The sequence below is a fragment of the Lepidochelys kempii genome, chromosome 12 (genome assembly GCF_965140265.1).
Source record: "Lepidochelys kempii isolate rLepKem1 chromosome 12, rLepKem1.hap2, whole genome shotgun sequence".
In the NCBI taxonomy this organism is placed as follows: domain Eukaryota; kingdom Metazoa; phylum Chordata; order Testudines; family Cheloniidae; genus Lepidochelys; species Lepidochelys kempii.
Window position 1 is genome coordinate 24,593,931 of NC_133267.1, and position 14,770 is coordinate 24,608,700.

General features: G+C 37.2%; 1 protein-coding gene across 7 annotated transcripts in view; it reads right to left on the reverse strand.

Annotated features, from left to right (window-relative positions):
- LOC140896301 (transcription initiation factor TFIID subunit 4-like) overlaps positions 1 to 14,770 on the reverse strand; it is a 200,623-nt gene that overhangs the window by 15,959 nt on the left and 169,894 nt on the right. For 5 of the 7 annotated variants that reach the window (XM_073307901.1, XM_073307900.1, XM_073307896.1 and 2 more), the window contains one exon: positions 11,567 to 11,605. The exons of 1 other annotated variant lie outside the window; for it this stretch is intronic. In XM_073307901.1, coding sequence (XP_073164002.1) covers positions 11,567 to 11,605 — 39 coding nt within the window. Of the gene's footprint in view, positions 1 to 5,321; positions 5,361 to 11,566; positions 11,606 to 14,770 lie in introns of all 7 variants that reach the window. One more of the 7 variants, XM_073307899.1, reaches the window with a different exon arrangement.

The window sequence follows — 14,770 nt, forward strand, 5'->3', positions numbered from 1 at the left end:
GCAGAAATTAACATGCTTGCAGAATTTCCTTTCCCACACAGAAATGGGCTGCAGTGCTGCTGGTCGCCACTCGGGGTTGTTGGAACTGGCAGAGCCCAGCTTGCACATAGACAAAACTGCTGGGGGAGGGGAGAGGGAGCTAGAGGTTTCCTGGCAGCTGCAGTTCCCAGCATGACCTGAGGGAAGGAGAGGGTGGTACACAGCAAGCCTGAGACCGAGCATCAGGATGTTTCTCCCTCTGGATCCCTGGGCTCTGGGGGAAAAGAGGGGTGGGTGTCTGGGCTAGGGGCTGGGCTCTGGGGAAGAGGGGGTTCAGGTGTATTGGCTCAGGATCCCTCACAGGTGGGCTGTGGGAGGGAGGGTTCCTCCCCCACGGCTGGGCTCTGGGGAGGGGAAGGGACCAGAGAAACAGGAACTGGGTTGTCACAGGGGTTTCTTTAGCTCTCTATTCCTGGACGTATTTTTGTGTGTGTCTGTATTGTTACAGACATACTCACTGGCTGGTATTTTGAAATAAATTATCAAAATAATTGAAACTGACATGATAATGTAGTATTATTTTGACAAAATTTGCAGAATTTTAAAATATTGTGTGCAGAATTTTTAATATTTTGGTACAGAATGCCCCCAGGAGTATCTGCAGTAGGGAACCTTTAGTATGCACCAGCAGAGTCTACACAGACCAATTAATATGGATCATAGAATCATAGAATATCAGGGTTGGAAGGGACCTCAGGAGGTCATCTAGTCCAACCCCCTGCTCAAAGCAGGACCAATTCCCAATTTTTGCCCCAGATCCCTAAATGGCCCCCTCAAGGATTGAACTCACAACCCTGGGTTTAGCAGGCCAATGCTCAAACCACTGAGCTATCCCTCCCCCCAAAGTTAGTTAGTGCATGTTGGTGCACTTCAGAAATCAAACCCCAGTATGCATTAACTGCACCATGTAGACAAGCCCTAATTGTCTAGTCCTAATGGTTGTGAAGAAAACCTTACAAACGTGATCCGAGTGTAGCTCAAAGCAAAATCTTCCTGACTCTGCAGACAGTCTCAAACAAAAGCCCTAAGAGGCGTGAATTGCCCTCATTCATCTCAACTAATTATGACACATTAAGAGCAAGATTTTCAAATAATTTTGTTATGCAACTGTGTGCCTATTTTTGAGCAGTCCTAGCAATTCTGTGTGCAAATTAAATAATTTTTGCACCAATGCCCAAATAAACAAAGGGAAAAAACAACAATAGCATTAAAAGTGCTTAGCATAAATTTTTCCATTGAATGATGTTGCATGCAACAGTAGCTGTATTAAAAGCTTAGTCATAAGCTAAATACAGTAGTATAAACCTCCTACAGTTATCATTGAGGTCCCGTGAATGGCGGGTAATGTATGCCCCTAATTTGTACATCCAGGCCATAAAACCACTTAAATATGCAATGTGGTTAACTTCACAGAATGAACATCCCTGGGTTGGAATCCTCTCCCACTTAGAGCTGGTTAGACTAACTCAGGAGTCCTCTACTTATGTCCTGGACTCCCTCCCACCTTGAAATTACACAAAATACTATCTTAGAGCATGGGTGAAACACACCAAGCAGAAACCCCGCTCATGCATCATGTGCCACAGTAGATCAGATGTGGCTTCACAAAGTCAAATATTTACAAGTTTACATTTAAAAGTAGAAATTATCTAAAATTAATATCTGGTGGTCATCGTACATTCAAGAAGCAATGAAATGTTAAGATCTAACTATTATTACCTTCAGTATACAGGACAGTGTGTTGGAAATTAATCACTTGAATAGGAAATGAGATGTTAAAATTTGTCAACAGAGCTATTTTTAACCTTTCATGTATTTTTGCAAATGTCAGGGAATACAGTTGATGATTGGTATAAATAGGGTGACCAGATAGCAAGTGTAAAAAATTGGGATACACTTTTTTTGGGAGGAGGTGGGGGGTACAGTTGCATATATAAGACAAAACACATAATATTCGGACATTTGGTCACCCTAGGGGTAAATTAGGTTGGGTGACAGTGATTGAGGAATTCTCATGTACCGTGGGAACTGGCTGAATCCCTTAGCCATTCATTTCCAGATTTCTTAACATTTAGGAGACACGTCTCACGCTACACCCCTACCCCAAACTCCCCTGCTCCCTCCATGCCCCTCATGGTTCTCCACATCTTCTTTCTAAGTTTCACCTGGGTCCTACGCATGCACCATCCATGCTATACGACTTATCATGCCCTGCCACCTCCTGACTCCATTTCCATATCCCTTGCTCCTCTCCTTTTTTCATGCCCTTCTCAATTCTCCCTAGCACCAAGCAACCGCTTATGCCCCCTTCCCTTTCATACCCCCAACAATTCATGCCCCAACTCTAATCCCCTGCATACTTCCCTTGCAGGCCTACTGCCAAGTGCTGTACACCACTTTTCTGACACCCATGTCCTCTCCCTTACCTTCATTCCATGCATCCCTCTATGCCCCCTCATCCTGCTTCCATGCCCTCCAATTTCTTACCCCTATCCCCAGAAGCTGACCCTCATCCTGTCACTATCACAGCACCAGAGCCCAGAGCATAATTTTGTGTCAGCCCTGACACGTCCTTCCCATACCCGAGTCCCCCCTTCTCCCTATCAGGCTCCTGTACTCCTGCCACTATGCATTACTACTACCCCCCTGTAGTCACATACCCTCCAAATCCATGCCTCCCAATCTGTGGCTCAACCCAGCAGCTGGTGAAACAGCAAAGCCTGGAGTCAGTAGCAGGTCAGTTTAAATTTATAAACATTTATTGTACTGCTCATTTAAACTTTGCAGTTTATAAAATTATCAACAATTCTTTATCTCGTCCCGTTCTCTGCATCTCCAAATTGCTGCCTTCTCCACTGACTCCCACCCAAAACCAACCAACCACCTAAACTCTTAAAGGCACTTCTCTGCAGGATGGCCAACAAAACAGAGCAAATTTTTGAGTTTCTATGCCAAACTGTTTTGGAGAAAATTTTGGTTCGTGACTTTAAAAGTCTTTTTAAAATTTTTTTTTTTTTTACCTTCCAAACAGATCCTACTGTGGACTGAGATGCAGTATGAAAAGTTTCAGAAAGATCAGCTTCTTTTTTTAGGAAATTGGTATTACAGGTCACACAAAGTTGTAGAAGTAGTTAAGGAAGGGACTTAAAAACAGAACTAGTTTGAACACATGAACTGAGAGTACAATGAGTACAGGAATACATCTGCAAGAAATTTTGCAACAACACTGTGAATAAGATATAGCCTCTAGAAAATACAAGCCACAAGCCCAATTAGCAAAGACTTTAACAAATTATACATTGATATAACAAAGTTATATCCAGTATTACCATATCAATAAGTGACAAATTCTTGTCAAATTCCTGAAATCATCCCTAAACTGGTAACTTTAGTATCTTGTTAAAGTTGAATACCATTCAGAGTACCTTAGGAAGAGACAAATTAACAAGTAAAAGTAAACACCAAAGATCTACCATGATCTTTGCTTGATTATAAATAAATTTCAAATATATAGATACTGATCGCACCTAAGTTAGATAGGTGAAGGATGTTAAAATCAAGACCGTCAAAAATCAAAGGGGTCAGTAGTAACAAATCTGTTTACTAATAAAAACAGATATTACAGTATAATGGGAAACAATTCTCAAAGATACAAAATAGCATGTATAAACAAAAAAACAAAGACCAAGACAAAATTGTGTGATACCAACTGAAGAAATAAAACAGATCTAGACTGACAGTTTCCCAAAGCTGAAAATGACCAACAAATTAACTGAAATTTCTCATACAAATAATTACTAGGGAAATAGGCCACAGCTACAGGACAAAACACCTTTCCAAAATACTCGCCAAGAACGGAGATTAGCGATGGGACGAATTTTGGCAAAGTTAAACAAAAGGCAGTGGAGTGTAATATAGTCAGTATCTTTGGCTGGGAGCTGGCACAACCAATCATCAGCAATATGAGAAATAAGATTTACTAAATTAATTAGTGGAGGCAAATGAAAAAATGTGGGATTCAGAATGTGCTCAACAGTATGGAATGATGCTACTGGCCTATTTTTACCATTGGGAACAAGATATGAGAAACAGCTAGCTCTAGAAGAAGCAAGTGCATTATGCTACAACACAACATGAGTATTATAAAATGCGAGATGAATCTCAAGCCCAGAGGCTCTTTACCACCACTCCAAATCACAACTCTCTGCCTTCATTTTTCTCCTTTGCTACCATTCCACTTCTCCAAGTATTTCTGATTTGATTAACCCTTTTTCTTTATTGTCTGATATTTTCAATTTTTCTAACAAAATCAGATTCTTAAAAAGATAAATTGAATAATAATGGTAGAAACTATACTGCGGGGGCCAGATTTTCCAAAGTGCTCAGCACTCAGTAGCTTCCATTGTTCTCAATGGGAAAATGACCACTTCATTGGTACCTAAATGAGAGCAAAGCTCTTTGGAAATCTGGTCTCAGTTGTGGGTAATGTGCACTTTTGAAAATCTGGCCCCAGATGAATCATTACAGAAACCAGAGATGAAGTATTAACCTATTCTTGGTGCTTTGAATTTAACTTTGATTACTTTTTCTACAGTCTGTTTATAATCATGATCAATGAGATTTAATTGAACCACCTAAATTTATATTAGCCATTTTAGAATAATCAGTGTTTTATTTTTGGATTTGGTCTAAGATCTTTTTATCTCACTTTGGTACTTTGAGTTACGTAATTACTAATTACAGTCCTTTGATTATCCTGGACTGAAATATGTGATATTACTGAACAAAATATTTTAAGCAAATGTTATATATTCATGTATACAATTGATCCTTTTTGCTTTCTTAAAATCTGATTTTTCAAGATAGCATATATATAGTACTACCTGCATGTCTTATGTAGTAACATATGGTATTGTAGGTTATAACTATTTTACCATCTGTTCTATCTGAACTATAACCTTTATAATCCCATATCAGCTTTTGCCACTAACTACTGCAATTCTTAGATCTTGGCTTCCACTTACCCTTTTAAAATTAAATTGTAGCAAAATGGATGTCTGGGTTATATGTTGTTCTTCAGAAGCCTTCACTGCTCCCCAGCTGATGTTAGATGGTCAAAAGCCAACCAAAAAAAATTCTTTAAAACCAAAGTTTTTATTTTAGGCTGAAATCTGTCATATAACAAGGTAAAACTGTAATCAGCGCATCCTTTATCTTTCTGAAAAGGCTCCTAAGATCTTGATAACTTTATTCATGCAGCCATCATACTGAGGTTGACTTACTTTAACATGTTATGGTCCAGATCCTGAGTGGTGTCTCTCCTACAGCAGGAATAGTGGGTACTTAGCACCTTGCAAAATCAGGTTTATGTTCTTTATTTCATCATACATTATTTAGTTCAGACTCTATTGAAGCAGTGTGCTGTATCAAGTGGTCTATATCTCTGCTTGGGTATTTTCACATATTGCACGTTTAGTATAAGATCAATTTAGTTTGACATTTTTATACTCTAAATAGTAAATACAGAATCATAGGACTGGAAGGGACCTCGAGAGGTCATCTAGTCCAGTCCCCTGCACTCATGTCAGGACTAAGTATTTTCTAGACCATTCCTGACAGGTGTTTGTCTATGAACAAATGAAAAAAACCATGACCTTAAAAAAACAATAATGGTACAAATTAAAACACCACAATGAAAAAAGAAAAATAACTTTTATATAAAAAAATGAAAATGTATTGTATTACTAAAGTATATTCCCAAAAACACACAAAATAAAAAAAGAAATAGATTGCACAAGATGGCATTCAACAAAGCAGTTGAAGAATGCAGTAAAGGAAAAATCTAACAAGTGCTGATATATAAGAGACAAGATATTTGGGTAACTTTTAGTTAAGAAATAAGTCAAAAGGTTTCCAGACTTCGTTAAACCTTTCTACTATATCAATTTCATTAGATGGCTCTTTTACAAATTTATATATAACAGTTATTAAATGAAAACAATGACTGAATCTCAAAAATCTTTCTACTGTTGAAGTATTTGTTTCAGATTAAACAGAAAGTCTAAATTTCAAAATGGGCAGACTTATGAAAGGTTTAAGAGGTATCCTAATAACAAAACTGGTCTTACTGAAAAAGGAAAGTTTGTGTGCCCTAGGGCAGGGGTTCTTAACCTTTTTCTTTCCATGCTATAAAAACTCCACTGGGGCACCTGGCATTAGCCACGGTTGGAAGACAGGATACTGGGCTAGATGGACCTTTGGTCTGACCCCGTATGGCCGTTCTTATGTTCACTACCCACCTGTGTCACAACTGTTTTTCTGCACATAAAAGCCAGGGCCAGCATTGGGGGTAGCAAGCAAGGTAACTGCCCAGGGCCCCATGCCACAGGGGCCTCTGCGAAGCTACACTGCTCAGGCTTTGGCTTCAGCCCCATGCAGTGGGGCTTTGGCTTTCTGCCCTGGGTCCCAGTGAGTCGAATGATGGCCCTGCTTGGCAGACCTCCTGAAACCTGCCTGCAGCCCCACAATGGGCCCTTTAGTGAGAACCCACTGCCTTTAGGTGTGTCTGCACAGGGATAAAAACCCACGGGTCAGCTGACTTGGGCTTACGGGACTCAGGCTCTGGGGCTGAAAAAATCACTGTGTAGATGTTTGGGCTTGGGCTGGTGCCCAAGCTGTGGGACCCTTCAGCCTCGCTTGGGCTCCAGCCTAAGCCCAAATGTCTGCACCACAATTTTGAGCCCTTCAGCCTGAGCCAGCTGACCTCAGCCAGCCACAGCCATGCCACAGGTCTTTTATCCCTGTGTAGACATACCATAGAGAACAATTATCAAAACTGGAAGTCAAAAGGGATATTTACATTTACCTAAATGAGATCAGAATTTGCCCCAAGTTCTGATTTTCAAAACTAGCAAATATCACAGCATAGCTAGACCAAAATAAGTCAATATGAAATAAGGTTCGTAGCATTGAGATGAAATTGTATTGCTTTCGTTGATCCATATTTTGTCCCAAACTGTTCACCAGCAATATCTAGGTGCGTTCTCCCAGACACAGAGCAAACTCAGCAGAAGAATATATTTTTCTGAGACAGGTCCATAAACTGAGGGAGAAGCTTCTTTGCAAAAGTCTGATGTTCCATGTCATCAATTTTTAGTTTCATAGTGAAGCTGAATTTTCAAAGGCAGCGTTAATTCCAGGGATTTGCAGAATAGGTTATCTGGGACACTGCATTTACATTTTAATTCTGTCTTTCGAAAAGCTACACACTATTTAGCTAAAATCTATGAGAACTTTTGGCCTAGGTGTAATGATTTCCATCTACAGAAATATTGCTTGAGTTTCATATTAAAGAAAACGTATGATATCTACAAGAAAATATACACTTCTGGTTTTATTAAATTTAATAAAGAATTGGCATTTGAAAGAATAATTTCCCGCGGACTGTGAAAATGGAGGGAAAATCAGATATGGATATTACTAGGGCTGTCAAGTGATTAAAAAATGAATTGTGATTAATCATGCGATTAAAAAAATTAATCATGATTAATCACACTGTTGAACAGTAATAGAATACCATTTATTTAAATATTTTTGGATGTTTTCTACATTTTGAAATATATTTATTTCAATTCCAACACAGAATACAAAGTGTACAGTACACACTTTGTATTTATTTTTTATTACAAATATTTGCACTGTAAAAAAAATGAAAGAAATAGTATTTTTCAATTCACCTAATACAAGTATTGTAGTGCAATCTCTTTATCATGAAAGTTGAACTTACAAATGTAGAATTATGTACAAAAAAACCCCTGCCTTCAAAAATAAAACAATGTCAAACTTTAGAACCTACAAATCCACTCAGTCCTAAATCAGCCAATTGCTCAGACAAACAAGTTTGTTTACATTTGCAGGAGATAATGCTGCCCGCTTCTTGTTTACAGTATCACCTGAACGTGAGAACAGGCATTCACATGGCACTGTTGTAGCTGCTATTGCAAGATATTTACAAGCCAGATGTGCTAAAGATTCATATATCCCTTCATGCGTCAACCACCATTCCAGAGGACATGCATCCATGCTGATGATCAGTTCTGCTCAATAATGATCCAAAGCCGTGCAGTTCAAGGCATGTTCCTTTTCATCATCTGAGTCAGATGCCACCAACAGAAGGCTGATTTTCTTTTTTGGTGGTTTGGGTTCTGTAGTTTCTGCATCAGAGTGTTGCTCTTTTAAGACTTCTGAAAGCATTCTTCATACCCCATCCCGATCAGATTTTGGAAGGCACTTCAATTCTTAAATTGGATTAAGTGCTGTGGGTATCTTTAGAAATCTCACATTGGTGCCTTCTTTTCATTTTGTTAAACCTGCAGTGAAAGTGTTCTTAAAATGAACAACATGCTGGGTCATCATCCGAGACTGCTATAACATGAAATATATGGCAGAATGCGGGTGTAAAACAGATAAGGAGACATACAATTCTCCCCCACTGAGTTCAGTCACAAATTTAATTAACACATTTTTTTTAACGAGCATCATCAGCATGGAAGCATGTCCTCTAGAATGGTGGCCGAAGCATGAAGGGGCATACAAATGTTTAGCATATCTTGCACATAAATAGCTTGCAATGCCAGCCACAAAAGTGTCATGCAAATGTCTGTTTTCACTTTCTGGTGACACTGTAAATCAGAAGAGGGCAGCATTATCTCCTGTAAATGTAAACAAACTTATTTGTCTTAAGTATTACAGGGGTAGCCATGTAGTCTCTATCTACAAAAACAACGAGGAGTCTGGTGGTACCTTAAAGACTAACCGATTTATTTATTTATTTATCAATAAATCTGTTAGTCTTTAAGTTGCCACCGGAGTCCTCGTTGTTTTTGTTTGTCTTAGTGACTGGTAGAACAAGAAGTAGGACTGAGTGGACTTATACGCTCTGAAGTTTTTACATTGTTTTGTTTTTGAGTGCAGTTATGCAACAAAAAAAATCTACATTTGTAAGTTGCACTTTCACAACAAAGAGAATGCACTACTGTGCTTGTATGAGGTGAACTGAAAAATACTATTTCTTTTGTTTATCATTTTTACAGTGCAAACATTTTTAATAAAAATATACACTTTAATTTCAATTACAACACAGCATACAATATATAGATATGTAGAAAAACATGCAAAATATTTAAGAATTTAAGAAATATTTAAATATTAAATTAAATATTAAATAAATATATAAATATATATAAATAATAAATATTAAAATAAATATTAAATGAAATATTTAAGAATATTCCTTCCTTAGAGGTTTTTAAGGTCAGGCTTGACAAAGCCCTGGCTGGGATGATTTAACTGGGAATTGGTCCTGCTTCGAGCAGGGGGTTGGACTAGATGACCTTCTGGGGTCCCTTCCAACCCTGATATTCTATGATTCTATGATTCTAAGAAATTTCAATTTGTATTCTATTGTTTAACGGTGTGATTACAACTGTGATTAATCACGATTAATTTTTTTAATCGCAATTAATTTTTTTGAGTTAATCGCGTGAGTTAACTGCGATTAATCAACAGCCATAGATATTACTAATCTTTTCTTATATTCAGACACACTTTGTTGGCATCCTTTCGTCTGCGAGAGACGGTGGGAATTGCAGCCTATGATGTAGATGGTTTGCAATGTCTCATGTGACTGAATAGGGCCAATCCAAGATTTGCATGATCTTTGGCAGTTACTGCAACTGTATGTGTCTTGGCTGATAGCTGTTTGCTTCTTACAGGCTCTTTTCTCTTCAAGCTGTAGGAGCCAGCTCCTGTCATGGACTTTGATACCCTGATAGAGACAATGGCGCCACTTGTTACAATCACTTGCCAAGATTTCCCATTGGTCAGGGTCAATTCTAAATTCCTTTATAATTAAGACATAACTCAGAACATTAAATGATAATAGCTCAATATACTTTTTCTTTTGACCTATTATCCCCCATCAATTAGTCCCATCAATATTATTGTAATGTCTCAAGATTGGAAATGGATCCCATTAGCACATTTATAAAGGAATATTCTTGCAAAATAATTTCATGCTAACTTTTAAAAATGAGCATGTATCTTTTCCCTTTAGAAAGATTTCATGCCTTCTCCATTCCTAACTATAATGCCACTTCTACAAACATTCGTACCTCTATGGTTTCTGTTTCGTGTCTGAACAAAAGGAGATAGAAATTCCTCAGTGTGAAGAAATCAGTTCATGAGATATAATTTTGTTTTTTCCACATGAGTAGTTTAAATATGTTATTTAATGTTATCTTGAGGCATAAACATAAGGCATGTAGGTTAGAAAAGTCAAAACTACATCCTTGTGTACTAGATATTTCAAATATTGTGTTTAATGTGCAAATGACATAATGAACACAATGCTTCATTAAAGTAATTTGCAGTGCAGTTGTAACAACAGTGCAGAAATGCTGGTCAGTAATAGTATATATTTCATACATAACTTCCAGCCATATAAAAATATTTTACTTTTGAAAAATCTTCCACTGGAGGGGAAAATGCTTGTTTTTCTTTTAGGAGTTTATGTTAAAATATTCCCTTCTCCACACAGAGCAATAGTGAAAAAAGCTTCAACAGATATCAATTAGAGTTTATAATTCACTTTTCCTCTTCATATACAAGAGGATATTATCTTTTATATTTTGCAATTTTCTTTTGCATTTAAACATTTCCCACCTCTGCATTAAAAATGCCTTTTATTATGCAGTTGAACAGGCTTTCCTAGGTAGGCATCCCTAGAACTTAATCCTGATTCACAAAACAAAAACATCTAATTACTCCACCTGCATAATTCATTGGCCCACAAAGAAAGTTGGCCAACTCATGATCTTATCTAACAGACACTACAGAGCACATATAAAGAGGTCACTATATGAGGGAAGCCTTCATCAGGCTTCACTGGCAATTGCTGCCAATCAGTATCAAGACTGCTTTGGAATCAGATACATACAGCAAGGTGTTCACTTACAAGTACCTGGGCCTCCCCTTCTCCCATCATCAAATCAGAAAATATAAAGGGAGGGATGTCATTTTGCCACTAAGAACCTGAAGTTCCCAAGTAGTCAGCTCTGTCTAGTGTTATGTTATGTTCTAAGATCATATTTGTGACCCTCCACAGCCACATGCAGCACAGTAAGCCACACAGAAGTTTTGTGGTGAATTTAGTCCTATTAATAAAAAAACATGAGAAAACAATCCAAAGTCTCAGTCTATGAAATTCCCAACACTTGAAAAAAACACTCAAAACCTCCAGTGGTATACAGTAATATTACAGAGATAGAGGGTAAATTGAAGCATAGGAATTATCCAGATGAGAAAACTGGACTACCATGATCAAGATCTCCTTAGTTTGCGTAACATTTTCCTACCATTGCAAATGATATAATGTTAATGAAAAGCAATGTACATTCACATCATACAGACAGACTTAGTGTAGCTCAGCAAGACAAAAACTTATTAACAGTCTGTCTTCAGGTCTCACCTTTTTCTCCCCAGATTTCATTCTAAAGCTCCATACGACCTTTAAAAAAAACAAGCATCCAGTTTATTTCATTTTTGTGGTCAAATATCTAAGGCCTACTAAACCATAAATATTGCAAATGACTTGGCCTACTCTTGTTCAGTTAGTGGAACACCTTAGAGTGACACACAAACTTCAGACAAAAAGACTAAATTATCTTCCACAAGTACTATGGAACGGATTCTACATGAGAAAACTTTTACTACGCAATAACTAAGGCTTGCCAGAAAATCACAATTCTGAGGTTTTTGAAATTTGTTCTCATTCCGCATCAAAATGAGAATGAGAGGATAACGTGGAAGACAGGTCCCAGGCCATTTCCCTAACCACTGAGCTACAGGGAGCCCCCTCTGTAGAAATGCCACCTTAGACCTGAGAAAGCTTCCTGACAAAAAGGTCGGCAAAAAAGATTTTCTGTGAAACTTTTAGGTTTTGACAAAACAGCATTCTTTGGACAGAAAAAAGTTTTGTCAAAACATTTTTGACCAGCTATAATAATAACCTAGAATTTTAGGCGGCCCAATTCTACAAACTTTCACTCACATAAGTAAGTCTTTACTCATGTGAGTAGTCTCATGGGCCAATGTAAAAAATATTCATGTGTGTACACGTTTACAGGATCAGGCTCTTAGGATTTAATTAAACATATATTCTGGTCCCACAATTTACCTGACTTTTATTTAAAATGCTTACTTTAAAACAATGAGATATGGGTATTTCCCCCGCTGTAGTCTGAGGTTCAGAAGACAGTGGATGGGAGGGAGAATTATTACTTGAAGCCAGACTTCCCCCTTCTACGCCAAGTCTCCACAATTACGTTTGAAGGGCTATGTCATATACTTCAAGTAGTAATTAACAACAGAAATGTTTGGAATAAACGAGTAAGGACAGGGCATTTGAAAAAGAGTTAACAGATGTCCTTAACATTGCTGCTGGCCTAATAACATTGCTGCAGTAATTTATTTGATGTGGAGTTTATTTAACTGCTGCAAACACATAGCGCTATAATAATTATAAGCAGGTTGCATTAAGCATAATACATATTTGATATATAACAGTTAAAAAGAATCTCAGATACTATATGCCTCAAAAATGGGATATACACAGTACTTTCTGTATTCTGATTTTAAAAAGCTGACCAAAAATCACTGCAGACTTTGCAATGAAAAAATAGAGTTCTTTAAAAAATAATTTCATCTATATTTTGTGATAGCAAACAGATTTGATTCCAACTCCAAATCCTGGCATACTTCAGTAAGCTATCAGCACAGCAGTGCTTCCTTTTTCCCCTTTGAAAAATGAAAGAATTAAATTCAAAACAAACAACTTCAATTTAACACCAAACTACAGGATAACCAATCTTAAAAATGTCAAATTGTAATGGATCTTAATACCCATATAAAACACAAAAATAGTGGCATTGTTCCTTGGTAATGCATAGCAACCTTACAGAATTTCAGTGAAGGAGAAAGAAGAGAAAAACACCTTATTACTTCTAACTCCTGCGAGCCATTTTGGTCTCCAAAGGTTTTAGACTGCCTGAGGCCATGTGTCTGCAGTGTTTCGGGAAATGACTTGCCTTCGCACGAACACTGCTATGTTCTGCAGCACTGCTGCCCCCCAGCATCCCCGCTCAATTTCTGTTTAACTCTTCCTTACCTATATCAGCCTCTGTGGGGTTTTTTTTCATTTTTTTTTTAAAGCAAGATTTTAGAAAGGTTTTTTTTGGGGGGAGGGGAGAAGAGGGGTGTTTCAAAACAAAAAGAAAACAAAGCTTTTCTGCCAAATTCTCTCAAAAATGCAAACACCACAATTTATCTGCATATACCCTTGAAAGGAGTTTATTCTCTGATAAAATTTTCTAACAAAACTAGCTGTGATCGCAGACCTTTAAAGTTTGATATTGCCCAAATATTTCTCTAGTTTACCTCAGTAAAGTCAGAATGGTTAGAAACATGTAAAAATCATCATCATACCCACTCTCCCCACCAAAAGCAAGAACCATACCTAGGAAAAAATGTTTCAGACAATACTGTATTTAGGTTTTTAATTACATGCAAAACACTGCACTATAGGCCAAGACTAAATATCGGCTAAAAGCCTCATCACTATTAACTTATTTGTCTGAGCACCAGAGTACTAAATAGGAGTAGGAAATATATTCTTTCATATACAGGGAAAGAAAGAGAGCAATTTCTTCCTACTGATACATTTTCTGAAGTAACTTAGGCAAAAGGTCCCCCACCCGCCTCCATTTTCTGAATAAATTCAAGGCTATGCACTGCAAGCTACTTTGTTCCATGGCTCTTTAAAAAACCTCTAGAAAATTCCTAGCCAAGGTCACTGCTGATTGACTCAAAATATGACAGTGTAGGAGGCTACTAAAATATTCTGTTCATCTCAGAGGTTGAATAAGCAGCACTAAGAGGAAAAATCAATATAATACTTCTCAGTGAGGAAGAAAACAGAAAATAGTTTAGCAGTTAAGTGGTTAATGCAATTCCTAAGTGTTCAGCAATCATTGCAATTTAGTGCCATTTCGATTATTACACAATAAACAGACCATGTTGTCTGGAAGCAAATTTTTATGAGTATAGCTGAAGGGGTTGCAACTTATTTAGCTGCTGAAACTCTAAGGGAAAGAACATTTCTGAATGCTAACACTACAGATCTGAAATATACAGGTACACTAGAAAGGTTATTTTTAGGTCACTACTATGGTAACTAACCACACTGACCTTTAAAATTAGTATGCAGTTAACAAAGAAAAATAAAGTTCAATAAAATGTTCTTTAAAGAGTATCACTTTAACAAACAATATTGCACATTCTTGTTGTGCAATATGTTGTCAATTTTTAAAGCTATTAATTTCACAAAAGAACATCATGATAACATGGTCAGGAAATCTGCTAACTCTGGTAAAAAAACATCTAAAAAATTAGAAAGCTGTGTTTTAGCTACCACAGTTCTAAAAAAAACTTTTCAAAAATTAAGATTTGTTTGTTTTGCAGACAAAGACACAGTGGTACCAGTATAACAAACATCATATTTTTATATAATGTGTAGCTGAGGCAATGTTTAGACTAAAGATAGCCAAAACTATGAATCTTGGATTGTTTTGCCTAATTTTGCCAAAATACAAAACTTACAATTGATTTCAAACAG